The sequence below is a fragment of the Pteropus vampyrus genome, unplaced genomic scaffold, assembly GCF_000151845.1.
Source record: "Pteropus vampyrus isolate Shadow unplaced genomic scaffold, Pvam_2.0 Scaffold1, whole genome shotgun sequence".
In the NCBI taxonomy this organism is placed as follows: domain Eukaryota; kingdom Metazoa; phylum Chordata; class Mammalia; order Chiroptera; family Pteropodidae; genus Pteropus; species Pteropus vampyrus.
Genome location: NW_011888782.1, coordinates 24,589,478 through 24,607,847, shown reverse-complemented (window position 1 = coordinate 24,607,847; position 18,370 = coordinate 24,589,478). Strand labels below are relative to the sequence as shown.

At 40.9% G+C, this 18,370-nt stretch overlaps 1 protein-coding gene across 1 annotated transcript in view; it reads left to right on the top strand.

The window, feature by feature from the left end:
• The window catches only part of CD86 (CD86 molecule), a 24,058-nt gene extending 6,166 nt beyond the window's left edge, over positions 1-17,892 (top strand). Inside the window, exons 2-5 of the mRNA XM_023527586.1 lie at positions 5,938-5,987; positions 11,893-12,228; positions 14,492-14,797; positions 17,603-17,892. Of these exons, the coding sequence (XP_023383354.1) occupies positions 5,938-5,987; positions 11,893-12,228; positions 14,492-14,797; positions 17,603-17,892 (982 nt within the window). The remainder of the gene's footprint in view (positions 1-5,937; positions 5,988-11,892; positions 12,229-14,491; positions 14,798-17,602) is intronic.
• The last annotated feature ends 478 nt before the right edge of the window (positions 17,893-18,370 follow it).

The window sequence follows — 18,370 nt, the reverse complement described above, 5'->3', positions numbered from 1 at the left end:
ATATCATGAGACACCCTGTCAGAATCCTTGTAGAAATTCAGATACATTCAATTCTCAGCATATTTCTTATTCTACACTTCTGAAACTTTATGAAACAAGGAAATAAGCCTACCCTATTCCTCCCAGTACCTCAAAGATAATAATAGCTGTCCTAAAGGTATAGCTTTAGGTTCTGGTGATCTGAGAAGTAATCCATGTAGCATGTCACACCAGGGGCAAGGCAAGACCCCAGGAAGTTTGTGCTCCCACTTCATATCACTCTCTTCTCACCTAGCTGATAGTGCCAGTCCAGCAAGCCTGCCTTGTCCAGTCACAGTATGAACTGGTGAAGGTAAAGGGCCAGGCCCTGACCCTGAGTGCTTTCCTCCCTCCACAAAGGTTGTGGTGTCTCTTGCTTTGTTTGGAGCAAGGACAATTGTATGCGTGGGGAGATGAGCGTACAATAATGGACCTTGAGTTGTGATTTGTGAACCTTAGTTTTCTTTTTAGTACTGGGTGAAAGACAAAGACCTACACATTTTACATTCCCTTGCAGCCTCGAAAATAAGCCTGACTCTGAGTAAATTTAGTAAATGTTTGCATGAGAAATGGTCTCAGTGAACAACCTTCCTAGGACATCAGCAAACATAGCATTTTTTCCTGGTACCTCGATCACAGCTAATATTCTAGACAAAGTTGCGAAATAGGGCACATTTTCTTTGTTGCTCCCCAACTTCTGCCTTGAAATTCTCTCACTTCCCACATCATATCTGCACTTCCCTGTTTCACCCCACTTCTGTCTACCACCAGCCTACACCCTTTTTACTGCCTTTTGCCTGCACTAGATCCCACATGTCCTTCAGACCTGAGATGCAAAAGATCCCTTCTTTATTCCCTCCTTTTTCTGCCCAAATACTATTTCCCCAGAGCTTTCCTAGGCAAAAGGCTTAGCTGGAACATAGTAACACGTGCCTGGAACTAAGCCCATGCCAGGAGACTGATTATCTGTCCAGGGCTGGAGGGGAGATGAACATTCTCTGCCTGAAAAATAATGGGTGCTCAAACAATATTTGGGGAATAAATGGAAACTCAAGACAGAAACTCCCCTGATACAAAGGGACACTTTTGGCCACATCCCAACCCCCATCCCAGCCTGTTTCCCTGCATGTCACACTCTAATTCCAAGAGCCATCATTACAACTGGCCCTGGGAACGTGCTGCTCCCTTGTTACTCTGAGACTGGGTAAAATCTAAATCCTTTTCACTCACCCCCACAGCACAGCTGAAACTAGCTGGAACTTTTCCAGGAACTTCATCAGTTTTTAAAAAGAACACAGTGAGGCTGTATGGGTTTAAATCTCAACTCTGTCATTAACTAAACAGCTGGCTAGAGCAAGTTCCTTAACCTCTCTGAGACTCCATTTCCTCATCTGTAACATGGGGGTAAATAATCCCACCTTATTGTGAAAACGAATAGTGTAATTAGTCATTCAGCTGACTCTCACGTTCTAGGCATATAAAGTAAGGGAAAGTGGTGTACAGTGGTTGCTCTTCTTTGGTTTCTGAAGTGAACCTCCAGCTGTATGGGAACTGCTCATTTCAGGTTATGAACAGTTCACTCACCTATAGACCTTATTCCGTTCACAGCTGACAGAAATCTCTCAGAGACTCTCCCCCATAAATTCTTAGGTTCTTTCCTCTTGCATTCTCCTTTTTGCTCTCTCCCTCCAAAAGCAAGAGTTTCTACTTCTCAGGAGAAAGCAATGACTCGTGCTTGTGGTTGAGAATTCATTCCTGGGGAGCAGTGATGTTTCTGTTTTTCTTCAGAGCCATTAACACTGAAGAAGCTGGCTTACTAACCCAATGCTTCACCCTCACACACAATGACTAGAGTTGAGAGAAATTCTTCACGTGAGGTATTTGTACTTTATAAAAGAGAATCATGTCAATCTTAAGTATTTTAGCAACATATTTTAATAAGGTCTCTGACAAACTAAGTGTACAAAATGTTGTTTAAGACAGTGTACACTCTTCAAATGAATGTTAGTGACGTTTAGGACTGTCACTGCTGTCCCCAAATCCTTGAAGGGCTTTAGCGAAGTGTGGTAGGCTTATTCTGGGTAGTTCCAGAGAACAACATCAGTATCAATAAGAAGAGAAGGCAGCTTCTCACTTAGGGAAAGAGAGTTTGCAAATAGTGAAGTCAAAATGTTGTTGACTTCCTTCTTATACCCAGTGCTCTTCCTCACTGTGTGAATTACAAGGACAGACCATTTATCAAAGATTTCCTAGGGCCAATAATTTCATGTAATTATTTGAATTCAAGGTGATTTCTTCAATTTATGTCCCTGTTCAATACATCATACCAGGGGGAAAAAAATCTTTAATTAGGTCGATACTGCTTTTTGCTTCACACACAATGAAACATTCCTGTATTAGGTGGGAGATCAGACTCAAAGGATTCCTGAGATTCTATGATAAATAGAATTCTGGCAGCGATTTAATATGAGGGAGTGCACAGGCATCAGACAATGAACTCTCTTTCCAGGCTGTGTCAGCTTACCAGGTGTTAGCTTTGGCCCAACAGATAATGCCCAAGATCTGAAATCTATTAAAATCACTGGAAAGGAAAGGGAGAGCAATTAGGAGCAATATGAGGTTCATATGTTGAACACTCATTTTGTGCTTTAATGGCTGAATATATTTGCAACTCATTATCATAACACACAAATTTTCAAATTAGGTACTAATTAGCACTACTTTTTAAAAACAAAAGAGATTCCACAAATCGATAAGGGAAATAAGAAAAAGGCCAAAGACCTAAATTAAAAATAGGTAACGGAAATGTATGGACAGTCATGGAACAGGAAGTCTAATTTTTTATACGTTTGAAAAGATGCCGATACTCATAATAAAAGAAATTCATTTTAAAACTACAGTGAGAACTACCTCTCACCCACTGGGATCACACACACACATACACACACACACACACACACAACCCAAAATAACAAGTGTTGGCAAAGACATGGTGAAATTGCAACTCTTGTGCACTTTTAATGGGAGTATAAAATGGTGCGGCTGCTGTGAAAAACAGTATGCAGTTCTTCGAAAAAAAAAATAGAATTACTGAATGTATATATATGCCTTACTGTTGAATTGTATGCCTGAAACTTACTGGATTTTGTTAACTAATGTCACCAAAATAAAAATTTAAATTAAAAAATAAAAAAATAAAATAAAATAAAATAAAATAAAATAAAATAAAATAAAATAAAAATAGAATTACTACATGATCCAGTAATTCCACTTCTGAGTATATGCCCAAAAGAAATGAGAGCAGGGTCTCGAAGATATATTTGTATGTCCATGTTCATAGAGCATTATTCACAATAGCCAAAAGGCAGAAGCAACTCAAATGTCCATCCATAGATTAATGGATAAATAAAGTGTGGCATATAGCTATCTATCTCTCTATCTCTCTATCTATCTATCTATCTATCTATCTATCTATCTATCTATCTATCTACCTATCTATCTAATATAGAATATTATTCAGCCTTTAGAAGAAAGGAAATTCTGACATATGCTATGACATGGATGAACCTTGAATACATTATGCTAAATGAAATAAGCCAATCACAGAAGACAAATACTGTATGATTTCACTTTATATGAGGTACCTAGAGTAGTCAAATTTCTGGAGACAGGGGCTGAGAGGAGGAGAGGAGAATGGAGAGTTTTTGTTTACTGGGTATAGAGTTTCAGTTGTGGAAGATGAAAAGAGTCCTGGAGAGGGATGGTGGCGATGATTGCACAACAATGCGGTGTACTTGGTGCCACTGTACACTGAACAAATTAGTCACATGGTAAATTACCCAAATTTACCCAAATTATTATACCACAATGAAAAATAATTTTTAAAAATTACAATGAGGTGTCATTTTAACCTTCTCTATTGGTAAAGATTACAAATTAAAAAACCATACCATGTTGGCAAAAGTGGCATGAAAATAAGTACACTCATGTTTTGTTGGTAGGAGCATAAACATAGTCTTGGGAGAGAACAAATTTTCAACATCTGTGAAGATTAAAATTGTGATACTCTTTTGACCCTTTAGTCAGGCCATTGTACTTCTAGGAAGATAGCTTACTCTCGGGTATGTGATTTGACATATGATTAGGTTTATCACTGCAGCAAAAGATTGGAAAATATAGGTGCTGGCAAAATAAATTATTGCTATCCAATAGAATAAAACAGAATAATATGCAACTGTTAGAATTAGGATATTCTAATATCCTAATCTAGTGTGTACAGATGCAGAACAATCTCCAAGGTAGTGGTAAGTGTGCAAAAGTGTGTATACTGTGCTACTGGTGTGTAAAAATAAAGTGAAAAAAAAAATAGGTCTATGTTTTCATTTTGTTTTACCTAAACTAATACAAGTAGAGGCAAGAAACTATCAATAGGTAACAGTGGTCACTCAAGTTATGTCTACTAGGGAAAACCAGACAGCTAGGGAACAAGGTTGAGAGAGAGACTTGCTTTCCACTACTTATCACCTTTACTTTTTAAATTTAGTACCATATGCAAATATGATGTGGTCAAAATTTTTTAATCACAAAAAAGGGATTATAGTCTAGAAGGGAAGAAACATAACAGATACTTTTAGCCCAAAGCTTTGCGCTAAATGCTATGAGAAGAGAGGAAGGGTGTCTAGGGATCAGGGATGGCTTCTAGACAATCCACTCCCAAGGAAGAAATTTCTGCTGTTGGATCGGGAACAGTTAGTTGTGCATCTTTTCCTAAGCCTTGATTTGTTTCCATTTTATAGACAGGTCTATAAATTAAGTTTTTCTTTCACTTTGGCTATTAAATTACAAGCCAAACTCATGATCTGCACCATGCAGGGTAGGCAGATTCCTGTGCTAAGCATTTACCTTGGCCTTGTACTTGACTCCATTTTTTATTTCTGCAATTGATTTGCCTTCCACCTCTTTTTAATGTTGGTCATCTTTCTTTATTCTATGCTTCCCTATAAGTCACTCTATAGCCTTTTTGGTCTAAGTTGGGATAAGTAGGTAAGTGCAGAAAGAGGGAGGGAAGGAGAGGAAAAGAGAGAAGATAGAGGTTATAAAGCGATGCCTGTCATTTTCCTTGGCTCTGTCATTTAGATTAAGTGAATATTGTTGTGCTTGGTTCTCAAAGCAGGGTCTTTATACCAGCATCATCATCATCATCTGTGAGTTTGTTAGACATGGGTTTTACCCAAATTACTAAATCAGAATCTCTGTTAACGAGGCCCAGAAAACTGCTTTAACATACTCTTTCATATGTTTTTTTAAGCACATTAAAGTTTGAGAACCACAAAGAAACCAAAGGAATGTTAATTTCTAAACATAAATATTTTCCCGTCGCCCCCATCATACCCAGTATATTAGCCAAGATAAGTTATACTAACTACTGCCACAAGCAATGCAAAAAAATTCATTAGCTTAAGACAGTAAAAGTTTATTTTTTGCTCATGTCACAGTCTAGTATGAATAAGGGCTAGAGAGAGCTATTTTGTTCATTTGTTCAGCAAACCAGCTTCCTTTCACAGGAGGCTTTGCCATCCTCTAGGCTCTTGGACTTCTCCTCTGGTTCCTCTGCATTCAAGACGGTAGGAGAGGGAGAAAAGAGAGGCATTTTAGTGACAGGTCTGAAAGCAACACCCATATCTTTTGCCCACAATTCCCTCAGTGAGAACCCAATCACATGGCCCTCCTAACTGAAGGGGAGGTTGGGAAATAGGGCATATCTGTGGAGCTAGGGGGGGAAAGGAAATGGCTGTGGTGAACACATAGCATGGTCTCTGTCACACACATGGTCCTAAGTGAATCCAAAACTTCGCTTGTCATGTTTTGGTTTTTAGTTTCGTTTTTTAATCATGTTTTATTTTTTCTTTTCAATTTTAGCACTATGGAACTGAGCAAGACTCTCTTTGTGGTGGCTCTCCTGCTCTCTGGTAAGAACCTTTGGCTTTGTAAAGTCCTAGAATTCTTTACTGTCTCGTGATGAGTGTGACCACTGCAAGCCCAAGCCTTGATGGGTTTTACTCACTTTCTATCCAGCGCTGCACAATACTACATGCAAAAAAAAAAAAAAAAAGACTTTTCTAGAGAAGAAGGAAACATCATGATTAAGAACAGGTATTTCAGCTGATGGCAGGCCTGGCCTGGCATGGAGCCTGATACCTTCTGTGCATCCTCCTCCTCTGCCATCTACATTCACGGTACCGGATATACAAAGTAGGTTTGCCTGGCCTGTCCAGGAGCCAGAGGAATGTCTCTGCTCTGACAGCCCTGAAGCTTAACCTTTTTACTCCATATATTTTCTCTTCTGATCTTCTCTATTCTTATTTCTGGCATTTTCAGGCTTTTAAAAAATAGCTAATAGGCTTCTAAAAGCCTCCTTTCATTAAGAAGCATTGATTTTCATGTTCTCTACCTTCCCTCTCCCCTCCTCTGCTTTCCCCACCAGCCCACATCAGTAGATCATACTTGCCCCTGCTTACTGGGAGGATCAAAAATCCCAGCCCTGCTACTACCGACATCAGTGACCTTCCGCTAGTAGCAGCAGCAGATTTACCATGAAGCTCATAAAGTTGGGCTACAGGGTTTCCCACTTGCACAAGTCCTATCCAAAGCTCCTCTAAGACTCCATGAGGGGCTCTACCACTGTGGTCATGTGTCTTATGCTTGGGTAAAATTTTCAAAAGTAAGATATTTTAACCACAATAAGTTAAGACCACCGCCTCTTTTTACTGCTAATTTTCTCTCCATCACATTCTCCTCCTGTTGGGTGGTCTTTTGTAATTGAGTTCTGCATTTCTTTTCTTAAGGAGCCCACCCCCGACTCCTACCCCCCAAAGAAAGGAAAGAAATGTTAAAAGCATCAAGCCTCACAGAACTCAGATCTTCCCTGTTTGCTTTTCCTCTCTAAGTTTCAGTTTCTTTATATGTTACTGGGTTGGTGGAGGTTCCTGCCACACATTGTGTGACTGGCTGCCTTTAGTTTCTCCTGTCCTATCCCTTCCCCATTCTCAGCACTGAGAGGGAAGCCACCTCCCCCCCTCCCCCCCTCAACGCACATCCTGGTGTGGGGTAGACAGGGAAGGTGAGTCAAGCCTGCAGTTCGGTTGCAGCAGCATGGAGGCTGCTCCTGACTAACTGGCCTGGTGATTAGTTCAGCTCTGGCTGTAGCAGTGCTAGATATTTTCAGCCACACCTGGGCAGACCCTGTTTGGGTGTTTTCTACATATGATTCAGATAGTAACTGACACCAGCAAGTAGAGAAACCATTCACTAAGATAGAGAGGACAGGAAAGTTTGAAAGGAAGGAAGAGAATATCTATTGCTATCTAAGTAGAAATATCCAGCAGGCAGTTGGCTAGCTGGAACTCTAGCGAAAGTTATTGGCTGGAGATAAGCATCTGTGAAGTATTAATTTATATTTGGCAGTTGAATCCATGGGGTTAGAGGAGAAACACCAGAGAGAGTGTGGAAAGTAAAGAGAAGGTCAAGAGCAGGCACTCGAGATATTTAAGGAGTGATCAGAGAAAAATTACCAGGAAAGAATAGAGTTTCAAGAAGAGATGGCCAACGATGTGACATTCAACAGTGTGGTCAAGTAAGATTAGGTTTGAAAAGTGTTCTGGATTTGGCAGTGGTGAGAAGTCACTGATAACATTTGCCAGGGAAGTTTCAGCAGAGAGTTGGGGGACTGAGGCTGGGAATGAAGGCAGCAATTGCTGCTTACTCTTCCAAGGAGTTTGACTATAAGAGAAAGATAAACTATAAGCAGTAGCAGAGGAAACTGCCGAAGTAACTGCTATGAGGAAGGAAGAGGGTGGTAGGCAGGGTGAGCAGCCCAGAGGCTAAGTTAAATGGGATGGGAGACTGCAGACTTGTGGTCTGAATAATTAAGTAACTTCGGGAATTTTCAAGCATTCAGGTGTAAGAATAGATATGTAGATCAAAAGTAGAGTGTTGGGATGAATTCTGCACAAAAGGGTAAGTTTATTGAAGCTACTGGCGAGAGAATGATTGAAAAGATATACTATTGCTGTGCTGTCCAACATGATAGCCACTAGCCACATGTGGTTATTTAAATTAGTTAAAATTAAATAAGATTAAAATTTCAGATCTCAGTCACATTAGCCACATATTGAATGCTCAGTGGGTACAGTGGCTGGTGACTACCATATTGGTCAGTACAGATATAGAACATTTCTGTCATTGCAGGGTTCTTTTGAAAAGCACTGCACTATAGGGTCTGGAATGGATAGACTCAAGGTCTTGATGAAAGTGAAGAACAGATATAGGTGAAGCAATCAAGAGCAAATCTTAGAGGAAGATATCTTGTGGACAGAGATAGGTACATTGAGGTTTAAGATTCTCAGGGCGGAGTTATTCTTGGTGATAAGGTTCAGGATTATGTCATGGGAAAGGGGCTGCTGGAACAGCCTGTGGATGAAGATCTCCAAAGTGGAGAAGGTCAAAAAACTTTGAGGCAAGGTTGTTGGTGAACTCATCCATGCTGAAATCACCCAGTTGATAGTAATAATTGGTTGGAAAGAAAGACCTGGCATCTGACATCAAAATGCTCAGTGAGCAAGGAAGTAGTGACAAATGATTAATAGCTAACAGCCATGAGAGACAGGGACACCTCCAAAGGGAAGGGTGTTGCTCTAGGTCCCCATGAAGTATGATAAAACAAACAGTGGCTGGGGCAAGTGGTGTCCTTTGAGTTGGGCCAGATTTTAATGAAAGCACAACCTCGGGGGAAACATTCAATGAAGAGTTTGAGAATGTAGAAGAGTTTATTATAATGGGAAGAGGCTTCCAGAGGGCCTAGTAAAGATTTAAAGGAAGTTTAATAAAAGGAGAAAATTTCTTGAGTACGGATAAGCATAGTAACATGAGGAATAAATGATCCTTGGATATATAAGACACGCATTTGAGATAGTGGGCAGGTAGTGGTCAGAAGACTAAAGTTCCAGATGGGGTCAGAGATCTCACGAGGTTAGAAGACTCTAGTTTTTGTGTAACATTTAAACAGTATATTGCTGAGGAAGTCCTCAAGTATCATTTGAAAGAAGCTCTTCCAGCTGATTAGGGAGATATCTAGACGTATTCTTGAGTGCCTAGCTCCTGACATCATCATGGCCACAAATTACAACTAGACCCAGACCACATTTATTACTCAAGTGCTGGGGGAGGGAGAGAATCTCAATGCTTATAATCACTGGAGTCCTAGTGAGTCCAGTAGCTGGATGGCCTGAGGTCTGGGAATATAACAGTGGAGGACTAAAGCCACTTAGGAAAAAGAGACATTGAGCTAAATCTTTCTCAAATCATCAGAGAAGGGATCAGTATGAGTAGTTTTGAATGATGTCATGGAAGCTAGTGGTTGGTGAGGAGCTATGGACTATAAATTGTGAAATACTTTCAGTTCCACTCAGAATGAGCTTCAGAGTGATTTCTACCCCAAGATGAGAAGAGAGAGTTTGGCTGGAAACCAACTGTTCCTGTCATTGTCTCCTCTGTTTCACTCTGGAGACAGAGATAGACATTCTCTATCACAGCTTCTCAAACTGGAGCGCTTGTTAAAATGCAGATTCTGATTCTGTAGGTCTGGGTGGGGCCAGAGATTCTGCATTTCTGACCAGCCCCGCTTCCCTGAAACCCTTACGCCACCTTACCCTGTAATGCTGATGCCTTTATAACACACCACATTTTTGGTTGGTTGGTGAGGAGGGAAGCAGTTAGATGGGTGGAAGAAAAAGCCCTTATAATCTTTGGGAGAGAGGTCCTAGGTCAGAGAAGTTGGACGGGTCTATGAGTGAAGAGAGTAGGTAAGAAGGAGAGAAGGTACTGTGAGGCACAGCAGAGAAACAACTATAAATCAGGAAGAAAGAAGTCAAAGGTGATGTCATTTCCAGGCCCAAAATGTACAGTTGACTCTTGAATAACAACATTGACCATTAACTGGCAGAATTTCCAACTGTGTGTTTGGTTTCTCCATTAGGTCATTTGCCCTATGTCATATGGCAAGTTACTGAAACAACCAGAATTGATTTCCCCAGAGATAGATGCCAGAAGCTTTTATAGTAGGTGGCACTCCTACCCTATAATCCAGAGTTTAGCAAAGATGTAGCAAGAGGCTCAGGATTACCTTGTAAGGTAATTACTGAACATGGTATATTTTCCTTAGATCTTCTTTTCACTATTTCGGGTACCCAGGTATATTTTCTCACCTCTCTCCATGGGGATGTATCCTGTACAGACACTGCATTTTATACTTTCAAGTGCTTCACAGGATTCTAGAGGGCAGAATGCAATAGGCAGTGATTCAAACTTGTGCCAGCTCTCATGGACACCTGGAGTCCTCTTCCCTTCGAGTTCAAGACCACCCCGAACCCCCTGATTATTTGTTTTCACTGGGCCACTCTGCACCACGTTTGATTTTTCCAAGTGTGTGTCACTGGTATTTGTCCTACTTCCTCTTAGAAGAGAAGCTTATTTGTCAGATCGATTTAACTTCCCCTAGTACCCCTCAAAGAGCACCTCAAATGAAACTCCTCTCATCTCTCTCACCAACCTTCCTCCTCTTTCATCCTTAATGTCAACATCCCTTTACTGAAGTCCTGAATGATGAAACTTTATTCAGAACCCACCCTAACTTCCTTCCCAAGGTGTCATCTAACATTATATTAACTAAGAAACAGCATATTTCCCCTAACCCTGCACTTCTCACCCACCACTAATTTCTTGGCCAAGTCTCAAGTAATTAATTGTGTGACCCAGAATAGGTCCTACAAAAACCCTAACCATCAATGTCATTTAAGAAATTAGTTGGAACGTATGCCTTCCATAAACTCTAATATGCCCTCAGGGAATAAAGACTTTCTCTGAACTCTCCCAGTGTCTCCTCCAGGGGTTGTAAAAATTTCCAGGGCAAAGCATATTGGGAAGAGCAAGGTAGTGGTAGTCGGGGTTTCCCCAATACTCCAAAAGCACATCCTCACCTTCCCATCTATGATTCATTTCCAGCAGTTCATTCATGTCCAGCATTTCATTCATGTACCTTAAATGATCTTTGACCACCACAATCCCAAAGCAACCATCATATTTGCCCAGTTCTCTTTCTGATCCCTGAAAGAGCTTAGAGAGGTCACTGAGATTAGAGGCTTCAGTTGACTATTTGTGTCATTTCCAAACTGTTTTGTATCCTTAAGAGAGCTGGCCTTGAGAACAGCAGTCATGAGGGAAACTCTCTAAAGGGAACTATTTGAATAGTGAAGATATTATTTAATGTCATCCCCACCTATTGAGGCATAATGAAAAGAGGGATATCAGATTGCAACCATTATCAGAAATCTTTTCGCCATAGCAGGCCAAGGAATAGGGATTAGAGAGGATAAGGGAAAGCTTTTGGTGATAGTATAGAAATAATGAGGCCTGTAATAGCTACAGCGAAAAGAATCAAAATTCAGTTTAAAGGAAGATAACAGATGAGTTGTCCTACTGCTGGTTCTGGGTTTAAATTCACAGAACTATAGTACCAGAAAAATCCATAGAGCAGTTAGTTCACCCCTCCTTTAAAGAGATGAGGAAACTGAGCCTCATAGCAGTTACATGCGTACAAAGTCACAGACATTTAATTAGCAGTAGAGTGAGAACAAAGTTCCGTTCTCCAGATGCCAAGATGTATGCACAGTCCCAGAGCTCGATATGTGTTTCTTTAATCTCATTACTGACAAGGTAGCATCTGGGTATTGTATAAAGAGAAATAGAGTTGTTGTTTTTCTTCCCTCCTGTTTCTTCATCCCCAATCTCCACCTTTCTTTTCTTTTTTTTTTTTTTTAGGTGCTGCTTCCATGAAAAGCCAGGCATATTTCAACGAGACTGGAGACCTTCCATGCCACTTTACAAACTCTCAAAACATAAGCCTTGATGAGCTGGTAGTATTTTGGCAGAACCAGGATAAGCTGGTTCTGTATGAGCTATACAAAGGCGAAGAGAATCCTCAAAATGTTCACCCTAAGTATAAGGGCCGCGCAAGCTTTGACCAGAACAACTGGGCCCTGCAACTCCACAATGTTCAGATCAAGGACACGGGCACGTATCAGTGTTTCATCCATCACAAAGGGCCCCAAGGACTTGTTTCCATCCACCAAATGAGTTCTGACCTGTCAGTGCTTGGTACGTTGTGTTCACATCCCTGGCCTTCTAGATGAGACTGCAAGGAGCAGTGAAATGTTGGTGGAGGAGGGGGGAACTTGTAGAGAAAAGGCAGAGGACAGCCATTTCTGGGAAGTCCATGTGAACATAATGCAGGAGTAAGGAACTGAAATTCCTTTGTACTTTCTATAGTTTGCTTCTGAAGGTTCAGTAAGAATTTGCTTTCGGGATAAAATAGAGTTAACTGAATGAAGGTAATGTGGCTACATAAAAACCATGAATAATTTGGCCATTACTGTTTATATAACCATATAGGCCTCGAATCTCTTTTACATTCATTTCTCCTTGGTCCAAGATTTCTCACCCACTGAATCTTTGCCTAGAGCTCCCAGCAAGGGTGACAGCTAACTAATTTGGGTTTTCCCTTCAACCTCCCAGAGGTTGCCCATGAGTTGTTTGCTGCCCAAGCATGACCCCAGTTGACAAGAGGGAAATAACCAATGCACATAGTACAAAAACTGGCATACCAGCTCCTCTGTTTCTCCAGGCCTTGACAAGCCTAAATGTCAGCACAGTTTTTTTTTTAATTATACAGTAAAATTAGTTATTTTTATTTTGGTGTAAAGTTCTATAACTTTAACTTATGTATAGATTTTGTAACCACCACTCTAAACAAGATATAAAACATTTCCAACATCCTAAAAACATTTCCTCATGCTATCTCTTTATAATCATACCCTTATCACACCCATAATCTCTGTTTTGCATCCCATAAGCTTGCCTTTTTGAGAATGCGTAAATGGAGGCAGTAAGCATGTAACCTTTAAGACAGGCTTCTTTTATTCAACATAATGCCTTTGAGATACATTCAAGTTGTTGCATGTATCAAAAGTCTGTTTCTTCTGATTGTCCAGTAGCATTCTATTGTTTATCCACTCAACCCATGAAAAGACATTGGGTTGTTTTCAGTTTGAAGCTATTATAAATAGAGCTTCTCTAAACATTCAGGTACCAGTCTTTGTATGAACATAAATTTTCATTTCTCTAGGGTAGATACCCTGGTGTGGGATTACTAGATCCAGATTAATTGTTGATGAAAACGAAAAAGGCAGGTTAACATCACAGAGTTTCTGAAACCACAGAGTAAAGCAGAGGCAAAAATAGAAATAGAGTAAGGACTAACTCTCTTTAAGCTCCATGTGACTCAAACTAGGCTACGGGGTGTTTGGAGCATTTAACCAAGTGCTAAATCAATGTTTTCAAAGTATGGCCAGGTACTATAGAGGAATACGTTGTGTTTTACATGGGACACAATCAGTTTTGTTTTATTTTAACAGTTTTATATTTAGTTCAATATGTATTAGAAAAATTTTGATTGACTCATGCAATCTGTGCTTTCACAGATGTTGCTACTGCTACAGTAGGCAGCACCTTCTACAGACTACACAGAGTATAAGCAGAGTGCTTTGGTATTGTGTTGATATAGCAAAATTTGTAAAGATGACATGCAAATCACTGAAGTTTCAGAAACAATATACTAAATTATATACTAGTGTGTAGAACCTGTAAACAACCTTGTAACTATATAAGGAGATCGAGGATTTGGCTGGCAGAAGGGGCTAGGTGTCAGTGATCTTCAATAGCCATAAAAATCTGGATGGCAAACAAGGCAAGAGAAGCTCTGTATTTACCAAGATCATATAGTTTTCCTAAAAATAGCTGGGTTTGCCTGATAGTATATATGGCGAAGTCACCTTGACAGTCGTGCCCAAAACCAGTATTCTGAATTTCTAAATCCAAAATGCCCATCCACTCATTTACTACCATCCTACATGGGTTTCTGAAAGATATGGCCCCAAGCATCCCAGCACCATGAACTCTGTTAGTTCCTGGTGGAACTTTAGTCTCAATCCCTTTCTGCTCTCTTGGTCTGGTGAGCTGGAAGGTACCACATGGGACACGTGGATCCTAAAGTCAGACCACTTCTCTTTTCAAAGAGTTCATTCCCTAGAACAGTGGCCTCATTATAAATCTTTGGTGACTCAGTTTCAGCCCTCCTATCACTCAGAGAGCATCCCCTTGGTTTGCGTACTGGAAGTACACATGGCCCCAAACTCCATTACTAAAAAATAAATGCAAGATCATTATGTGGCTTTCACCATGGGATCCCAGGTGTGCCCCCAGAGAGTACCCACATCAGGTACCTAGCTATTTGCTTTTCTCTTCTGGATTCACCTAAATTGACATTGACTTTTTTTTTTTTTAATCTCTATTCTGTTTTCAGCTAACTTCAGTCAACCCAAAATAATAATTTCCAATAGAACAGAAAATTCTGACACCATAAATTTGACCTGCTCATCTATACAAGGTTACCCAAAACCTAAGAAGATGTCTTTTGTGCTAAAAACTAAGAACTCAACTACCGAGTATGATGTTATCATGAATATACTTCAAGATAATTTCACAGACCTGTATGACGTTTCTATCAGCTTGTCTATTTCGGTGTCTCCTGAAAGAAATGTGAGCATCTTCTGTGTCCTGCAGCCTGACTCAACACAGACACAGCTTGTCTCCCAACCTTACAATATAGGTAAAGCTGCTTCTCAAGACTATTTATTTTACCAGGCATTATACACAAATGGGTATGGCAGATTATCCAATGTCCCCTGATTGCCAGGAAACTTACAACTGAGCCCTTTTTTTTTTTTTTTTAACTATTAAGAGGGACTCAGACAGAGGGCTCCAGCTTCCTCTGAGTGCCACAGGGTCCAGGAGGCTATGAACCTATGCTACACTTGAGGAAGCATGTTCTTAAGCCCTGAAACTGAATTGGTCTTTTGGGCTACCTTTGGATAGAAGATTCTGAAGTTTAGGTCAGAAAATGCAGAATTCATCCAAGCTAAAATTCTTCCATTTGTTAACACACACGCACACACACACACACACACACACACACATCATGTATACATACATACAGCTCTTGTTATGATTACAGAACCATTCTAGACATTGTTTGTTGCAGGGGTGAAAACTAAAAGGTATAAGACATTCTCTCTGTCCTTGAGGACCTTCCAATAGAATTAGAACTCCATGAGGTACATACTTGAAAACTGGATTTTAAAAAGATTGAATTGGAATCTAAATTATATCCCATGGAAATGTGTGACTAAATTTAAAAACAAGAGTGACCGATAATCAGTTTTGTAGACAATCAGACATAGATAAGTTCTTTGAGAGTCAGGAAAGTTTTCCTAAAAGAGATGGGATCTCATAACACAAAAGAAATAATTAACTTAATAAGTGTGGTGAAGAGATGACAAGTACTTAGACATATGGTGGCTTCCTCAATGGGAAGAAAAACTCTGAGACAGCCTCCAGGCTTATAAAGTGAGAGGACCACTATTGATTAGCAGTATCCAACATGGGCACAGGTGGTAGTGGTGGGCTTTAGCACCTATGTGTCAAGGAAAGACTCAGAAGCAGAAATCTCGTGATATGTTGACAAAGTAGTATGGAGACCAGTCCAGCTATAGAAAAGGGCTGAAACTAAGCAGTGTCCTCTAATAGGAGCCTGCCAGTTTAAAGTTGCAGCTTTGCCCTTGAGGAAATGCATCTGTATTTGAAACCCCACTTTTGAGGAGCAGTAACTGTAAGATTCTTACCTGGAATAAAGGCTCTCTGCCCTCATACTGCCCCCATCACTGCTTGTTCTGATCCTGACACCTCTCCCTATGTACTTACCTCCTGCTTGCCTTGGCTCCTTCTCCAGCTATGGCCTCTTGCTTTGTCCTCTCCTAAGTCATCCTTCCAACTCTTTGCTCCATCCTCTGGCATTGCTGCATCCTGTCTCTTGATGTCTCATTGTTAATCATGACTTGGTCTATGGACCTATCCTTAGGTACAGCCCCTGGGGCCAGTACCAACCAGCCAACTTTACCAGTAGGCCAATCCTCTCTCCTGGAACTAATTTCCTCCACTCATACACCTCCTCCTCTGAGAGCCCAGTAAATGGTGAGGCCACCCAGCCTTCCCTGGTTGCTTCTACTGTAGCTTCTCAGTATGATAAGAGGCTTCTCTCTGAAGTTCAGCACCTTTCTGGAGCCACCAACATCACCACATATAATATGCTCTGGGCCTTCTGCCATGGCTCCCACAGTCTACAATTGAATAGGTCCTTGCTACCACTATAACTTCACCTTTCTGCTGTTTCTCAACGACTGCCCAAACCTTCCTAGCTACCACCATCTTCAGAAAAGTTTCAGCTATATCTGCCTCAGGAAGATTGGGCTTGCCTCTCTGTGTCTTTATTCTATGGCTTGATCTAAGATAGGTTAGACCCTGAGTCAAAGAACCTTTTTAGGTGTCAAAAGGTAGCAGTTTTCATGTTAACAAGTACAATACCTACCCTCCCCCGCCCCCACCCCCCTGCCACACACACACACCCTTTACTGGGAATGCCGAATGGACTCAAGTGGAATAAACTAGGACAGACTCAGAAAGTGGTGAATAAGGCCTACAGTGCCAAGAATTCCTCTTTTTAATGCCCCAAGAACAAGGATTGGGTCCATAAACTGCAGCTAAGCTAATGGGAGGTCACCTGGTCCTATTTTCCTGATTAACTACCGGAACTGTTCCTATAAATGTCTATAAAGTAGACCACTCAGTTCTAAGATTTCCTCCCCCAAAGCCCGTTTTTCAGCTTTCTAGAAACTCGGGAGTCTCCATGCAGCTCCTGACCTTCCAGGAGCTGATTCTGACGCTGATTCTGACTCTGATTCCTCAGGGCATTAAGAGATAGCAAAGTTTTTCTAGTAGGTGAGACAGGCTGAAACCCACGCTTAAGGAACTCTGTTGTGTCCCCAGTAGAAAAAACAAACAAACAAATAAAAAACAACCTGGAGGTAGGACACCTATGAGGAAGCTGCTATATTTGTCCAGGTACAAGGTATCTGGAGCCTGATCTAAAGATGATAGCGGATGGAGGAATTAATACAAGGGAAACTTTAGGACCTGAGACCTGATTACATATAGGGCTGAGAAAGCAGAGCATCACACAGATGACTATACATTCAGAGCCTCAACACAGGTACTTTCTCCAGATTCCAGAACCTAGGGTCAGGTGGACCCTCTTCTAGATCATAGTCATTGTCATCTTAGCCTCTGAGAAGGAAAGGGAGCTTGGTCCAGGGATTGGCCAGAGGCACTGGCTTGGTTCTTGGTTAGCTGCTGAAGATCCTAAGACAGAGACTTTCTATGGCCTCATTTTGTAGATTTCAGGTTCCTCTGGCAGTAGAGCCCTGGGGAGATGCCAGCATGTAAATAATAGAACAGTGTTAATTATTAACCTTTTATAATCAACCTTCTTGGCTGATTGAAAACTTGTGGTCATTTCTAGATGCAAAGCCACCTATGCCTACCCCAGACCGTGTCCTGACTGTGGCCTTACTTCTTCTACTGTTTATGTCTGTGTGTGGGTTGTTCGTTCTAATGCTAATGAAAAGGAAGAGGAAGCAGCCTGGCCCCTCTCGTGAATGTGGTGAGTCAGTGCTTGTCCCATCTGCAGAGCGCCACTGTGTAGCTACTTCCCTATCAGCTGCATTCTGGAGCTTGTTTGCCCAGCCCAGACTGGCAACAAAAACCAGCAGGTGGTTGGAGGGAGAGGTTTCCCCTCTGGACCCCACTTAGATGGGATTCAGCAGCTGATAAGGTGGCTCTGGATTTCTAGGAAAAGGCAACATTTCTAATCTGAGGTTTACAAATATACTGCCGGCTTCCAGACAAAGCACATTATTCCTTGCTTTACCTACCTCACTTCATTAGATTACTGTGAGAATTCAACGAAGTAAAGGGTGAAAACATGGCTAAATGTTAGTAATTATGGACCTGGTAGGTTTCAAGTAGGGGTGGTGAGAAGGGTAGCATTAGATGACCGTAACATTTGCCTTCTCATCTCTAAAAGTCTAAGTTTCATGCTCCTGCTTTTCTTCAGACCATATATATCTTTTGCCTTTTAAAAGTCTAGGTTTCCTGAGAAGTTAGATGAATTGTTCCCCACAGACTTTTAAAAATAATATTAACTTCTGTTGATTACCAAGTATTACACATCCATTAACATATACTGAAAGTAAAAATCACTTATACTTCCACTTGTAAGAAAAAAATT